At 45.1% G+C, this 6,472-nt stretch overlaps 1 protein-coding gene across 1 annotated transcript; it reads right to left on the reverse strand.

The window, feature by feature from the left end:
- Positions 1-1,913: 1,913 nt before the first annotated feature.
- On the reverse strand, positions 1,914-2,537 carry LOC137954888 (uncharacterized). The gene has a single exon (XM_068801786.1). It carries the CDS (start codon positions 2,535-2,537, stop codon positions 1,914-1,916), a length of 624 nt encoding a protein of 207 aa, XP_068657887.1.
- Positions 2,538-6,472: the final 3,935 nt, after the last annotated feature.

A 6,472-nucleotide genomic window follows, 5' to 3' on the forward strand; every position in this document is an offset into this window, starting at 1 on the left:
TGGATGCAGCAAACCACCAAGAGAGTTCACGCCAAGAACCCTAGAATAGGGAGCCTAGCAAGAACCTAAATTACCCTAGTTTATGCTAATTCTGCACTTGCTTTATTTCTCGATCCTTACCCCTTAAATATGGTAATTAACATCAACATAGGTTAGGGTTATAAAACCCAATTCTACCCCTACCTTTAAGTCTTAATAGAAATCAATAAAATTTGAAATTAAAAGCAACATAAATAATAAAAGTAAAGTAGATGACTCAGTGTTATTGAGTCCATAGCAATGTGATGAACTTGGACAGGCTCCAACGATTGAAAATTGTGACTGCAAAGTGGCTGTTCTCAGTACAACAGGGTATGCACCTAAAAGGCCACCTGAAAAAGCTCATGGATTCTTCAACAAGATGATATCTGCAGGTTCCATTCTTAGAGCTCTTGACACTTACAAATGGGTTCAGAAACATAATAAGGAGCAGGTTGGAACTGCCTATTTATCTAGGAACTACTTTTCTGAATTTATATGCAAAATTTGAATTGTTAGATAACTCCTTGGCGGTAATTGAGCAGATGCTCAAGAAGTTTTTGTCTTTGACAACCTTAGTTTTGGGATTGGATAGTCATGGATCCTTACACGAAGCTGCTGGTTTTCCTGCACATGGGTTATGCAAAGATCCACCTATTGTTGGGGGTAATGTAGCCTGCAAGATCTATGTTGGCATGCTCAGACGGATTCAAACAACTGTTGGGTGCAGGTTTGAAATGGTGCCAATTGATATGAGAGGTGCCGCTGAAATTTTGTATGTCGTTCAAATAAATAATCTGGGTACTGCTAGTGGAACATTAGAGGCTACAATTTTTTTTTTCCAGCACTACACACTATTCTAGCAGTATTGAAGTGGCCAGTGAGTGCTCTCTGTGTGGTTCTTCTCTCTCTCCTATTCCGAAAGATCTCATGTATGAGATTGCAAGCTTTATTGGCTCGACTATTAAAATGACTTCGGGTTCATGTGTCACTCATGTGAATTCATCCACTGATACAACTCAAGGATGTTGCAGAAAGTTGGAGCTCCTTATGGGGATCTTGAATGGAAAGCGGATCCTCTCTTTTCATTTGGTTACAACGTTACGGTCCCGGGTCATGGGTCAAGTAACACGGCGTGGGAGTTGTGAATCCAGCACTGGTACTGAGTTGCTGGACTCAGTAAGGAGGGTTAAAGATCCCTTCTTTGGGTACTTTTCCACCAGTGATCAGTCTCCCTTTTTATGATCTCATTTTAGTGCTAAAGTTATAGCTAGAATGGAAGTAATTCAGGTGGAGAAAGAATGGAGGAATACTTATTCTTGCTCACGTTAATCAGGGTTTCAACCCTAATTTGATGCAGATCGTTCTAGGACTTGAAGGCCTAGCTTGGGGGGCAGCCTTGGCACACGTTGATGGCTTTCCTTGCTTTGTTTCCTTGATGAATTCCCAGCAATAAGAGTTGTTCTAACCCTTCACGTGAAAGAACCAGAATTCTTCCTCTTTTGCTGCTCGTCAAGAGGGAATTGAACCCTACTTGTGGTTGACACTGGTGCTGAGAGAAGACCCTCTCTTTGGGCTCGAAAAAGGGGCAGGGAGCTCCTTTTCTTAGTATGGATAATGAAGGATGAATTTGGGTGAAGATGGATGCCAATGGAGGGTGAAGGATAGGTTGGATTTTTGGAGTAAACCCTAAACTCGAGATCAAGAGGTGATCTCAATCTGTTTAGACTAGGTTATTCTAAAATCTCAAAGGTTACCTATTTCATTCATACCTTTCCCTTAAATAGGTCACGTCATGGAGTTTCAGGGTTAGGGTTACAATAATTCCCCATAATGCCCTTACATATAAAGTAATTAGAAATAACTCCTACTTAAAACAATATAAGAAATAAATCCTATTGAGTGAGTTGTTGTTGTCTCCTTCGTTGTGTGACTTGGTGTGCCATTGAGTCAACAACATCAGCCTCCCCATGGAGGAAGAGCTTGTCCTCAAGCTCAAAAGCTGGGTAGACTTGTTTGAAGATGTCCACACGTTCCCAAGTTGCAGCGTCGGGGTCAGTGTCCGTCCACTGAATGAGAATCTCCCAATGGCCATTGGTCAACTGCGCACGTAATACTGTGGCTGGGTTAAGAATAACCTCGCCATTATCAACTGGTGGTAGGAATGGAGTGGATGTAGGTTGTGCTCCGGGATGCGGTTTCAAAAGAGAGACATGAAACACATCATGAATTTTGGTTGTGTCTGGTAATTTGAGCTGATAGGGGACTGGTCCCACGCGTCGAAAAATGGGAAACGCCCCAAAAAATCTGGGTAACAGCTTATGACATGGAGGTTCCACAAGAGACAACTGACGGTAGGGCTGGAACCGTAGCCACACATACTCCCCAACCTCAAAAGAGACCTCACGGTGGTCTTTGTCGTAGACATCCTGCAATCGAGCTTGGGCACATCGTAGCCATTCTGTGATATTCTGTAGCAGCAGATCCCGGTCTATGAGTGCCTGATCATTTGTGTCCATGTGGGTGGACCCTGGGTTGTACGAGAGAAGGCAAGGTGAATCCCAACCATATATAACCCGAAAAGGAGTGGATTGCAAGGTAGAGTGGAACGAAGTGTTGTAACAGTATTCGACCCACGGAAGCCATTGAACCCATTGCTGCGGACGATCCCCCACCAAGCACCATAGATACATCTCGATGGTGCGGTTCACAACCTCAGACTACCCATCTTTATGTGGATGATAGGCGGAGGAGAACTTCAATTTTGTCCACTCAAGAGAAACAGTTCCCGCCAAAAGGTTCTCGTGAAAACTGCATCCCTGTCACTCACAATGGATTTTGGAATGCCATGTAAGCGGACTATCTGCTCCATGAAAGTTTGAGCAAACCGTGTTACTGTATATGGATGAGCCAGTGGTATAAAATGTCCGTACTTGGAGAATCTATCAACCACCACGAAAAGTACGGATTTGCCGGTGGACAGGGGTAGGCCTTCCACAAAATCCATTGAAATGTCAGCCCAAACCTGCGTAGGAAGGGCCAGAGACTGGAGAAGACCAGCTGGACTCAAGTGCTAGGCTTTGTTGCACTGGCATACCTGACAGTCATCCACATAAGTCGCAATAGAGGGTTTCATGGCTTGCAAGTAAAAATCAGCTCGAATTCTCTGCAAGGTCTTCTGGATCCCCTCGTGTACTGTCATGGTAGGACGAGAGAATAGCTGGAATCAACTCGGACTCAGGTGGAAGGAAAATTCGTTGCTTGTAATAAATAAGTGAATCCTGGATGGACCACATCAAATTCATTGTCCCTTCCGAAATCTTCTGATGCAGTTCTTGTAGTGCAGGGTGATTGGCATGTGCGTTTCTCACCAAGTCCAGAATGAGAAATCTTGGCTGGCTGATCGAATAGACTGACTACTGATCTTCAAAACACCGTGACAAGGCGTCTATCACCTTATTTAATCTCCTCACATGATACTCCACCGAGAAGTCAAACCCCAACAACTTATTGATCCAGTGCTGCTGTGGCAACGTCGTCAAATGCTGTTATAGTAGGAATTTAAGGTTGTAGTGATCCGTGCATATGAGAAAATCCCGGACCCAGAGATAAGGCCTCCAATGTTGGACTGCTTTGGCCAACCCAATCAATTCGTGCTCATAGGCTGCCAGCTTGTGATGATGGACTACCAACTATCTGCTAAAATACGCAATAGGATGGCCCAGCTGCTGTAAAACGGCCCCAATGCCCACTCCCGAAGCGTCGCACTCTACCATGAACAATTCGTCAAAGTTGGGAAGTTGTAATACTGGCATGGATGCGAGGGCAGCTTTGAGTGCCACAAACGACATGGTAGCCCTCTCATTCCAAATAAAGGAATTTTTCTTGAGTAGACTCGTTAATGGTGCAGCCACTGGCCCATAGTTTTGAATAAATTTGTAGTAGTAGCCCGCAATACCCAAAAAACCCCATAAAGCAGAACAAGACAGAGGCTGTGGCCACTCGTGAATAGCTAGGATCTTCTTGGGATCCACCGTAACCCCCTCATGTGAGATAATGTGTCCCAGATACACCACACGTGAAGTCGCAAAAGAACACTTGGAATGTTTCAAATAGCTGATGTGCTCGTAACAAGTTGAAAACAATCCTCAAGTGTGCCAAGCACTCCTCAACCGACTTGCTATATATCAAAATATCATCGAAAAATACAAGAAAATTTTTTCGAAGATAGGGCCTAAATACCTCGTTCATCAAAGCTTGAAAAGTGGAGGGTGCATTGGATAACCCGAACGGCATGACGACAAACTCAAAGTGGCCATGGTGCGTGCGGAATGTTATCTTCTCGATATCAGAGGGGTGCATCCGGACCTAATGGCATCTCGAAAGGAGGTCGAGTTTAGTGAATACCCACGACCCATGTAACTCATCCAGGAGCTCATCCACTACCAGAATCGGGAACTTGTCTTTTACTGTCTGCACGTTCAACTCCCGATAATCCACGCAGAACCTCCATGTCCCATCATGTTTCTTCACAAGTAAGACAGGTGAAGAGAACGGGGAGTGGCTGGGACGAATAAGACCCTGTTTCAACATCTCATGGCACTGACCCTCTATCTCGTCCTTCTGAAGGTGTGGGTAATGGTATGGTCGCACGACCACTACCTTAGAACCTGGTTTCAAACAGATCCTGTGGTCACAGTGCCTCATGGGAGGCAACCCAGAAGGCTTCTGGAAGAGGTCAGAGAACTCCTCAACTAGACCATCACTAGTACTGTCAGGCTGATCCTGTGTCTACAAAGTGTGCATGCGGTGGGCCCTGTCCACCTGACAACTCTGTAAGAGCACCCGACTTCCGGCTAAATCAAAGCTCATGGTTAAAGCCGAAAAGTCCCACAGAATGGGCCCCAATGTTTGTAATCATTTCATGCCTAATACCATATCAAATCCCGCCAGGGGAATAACAAAATTTTTTACAGTAAACAAAGTAAAGCCAATGGAAAAAGTTACCGCCTTACTAATCCCATAGCTAGGGACCTTCTCGCCATTAGCCACTGAGCGGTGGCTGTCGGATGAGTGTGTATATGGAGCTGGAGAGGTTGTACGGCTGTCAAAATCAGAAAATTGTGTGTAGTCCCCGAGTCGACTAGTCCCACCAGTTCTCGGTCGATGACATGAGCTCGGACTTGCATTGTAGTAGGCGATTTCTACCCAGTAATAGCATGCAAGGATATCTCTGGTGGTTCCTCCTCGATAATATCTTCTGGCTCCTCTGGATCCACTGAATCCTCCACCTCGAGCCAAAACAATCGTTACATTGGTGTCCAACCCAATACTGCTCATCGCAGTTATAACATAAATTTTTGGACTACCTTTTTGCCATCTCCGCAGTCGTCAATTTTTTATAAAGCTCGGTAGGGGATTACCAGGGTGGGGATCGGCTACCCGAGTCGTAGTCGGAGTGTGTCTGGATGGTGCTACTGTAGATGCTCCCTGAGCTGAATTATAGCGGTGCCCTTGCCACGTGGAGGAAGTGTTCCTCTCACTCGACAAACCCGGCTTACGTTGCTGCAGTTGTTGTCATTATTCCATTGCTCGGGCCATATTCATGGCATGAGCTAAATCCATGGTCATAAGGAGTTCTACATCTAGCTGTAAATACACATTGAGTCCTGCTTTGAATAAGGAGATCTGCTGGTCAACCAATACCCTCTCACCAGCATGAGCCAACATTTCCTGGAATAGTTTTTGATATTGTTCCACTGAACCCGTTTGTCTCAATAGGACTAACTCTCCTAGGGGGGTTGCTGTTGGCGGGAGGCCCAAATCTAACTGTGCATAGATTTTCAAATTCTCCCCAAGTCATTCCCGATCTCTCTTTCTCTACTTGAGTAACCCATAACATGGCTCCATCTGTCATATGGAAAGAGGCCAATTGCACCTTATCCCATTCAGTAGTCCCTTGGTTCATTTTTTTTTCCACATCTATGCAACCAAATGAAGGGATCTACAGAACCATTGAAAGAGGGAAACTCTAACTTGGTGTACCTTGGGAATGTGCCTCCATGCTGAGGTCCATGGACAATAGTATGCCCAGGCCACTGCTCCCCTCTTCTATGATACGGTTGAGCAACCTCTCTCACCTTTGGACTCTGATGTCTCTCTGTCCTCAAATCCTGTAGTATGTTGATGACTCGGCTCATCTCTTCTTCCAAACCACAAAACTTTCCCAACACTGGTTGTGCTATTTCAAGGCTATCTTCTATCTTTTGTATCCTGATTTGGATTTCTTCATTGCTGATATTATCCCTCATCTTACCCTGCTATGATACCAAGTTGTTACGGTCCCGGGTAATGGATCAAGTAACATGGCGTGGGAATTGTGAATCCAGCACTGGTACGGTGTTGCTGGACTCGGTAAGGAGGGTTAAAGATCCCTTCTTCGGGTACTCTTCCA

Source organism: Aristolochia californica, unplaced genomic scaffold, assembly GCF_029961685.1.
Source record: "Aristolochia californica isolate CCGP_79_NKW_82.1479 unplaced genomic scaffold, dmAriCali1.0.hap1 SCAF_2, whole genome shotgun sequence".
Taxonomy (NCBI): Eukaryota; Viridiplantae; Streptophyta; class Magnoliopsida; order Piperales; family Aristolochiaceae; genus Aristolochia; species Aristolochia californica.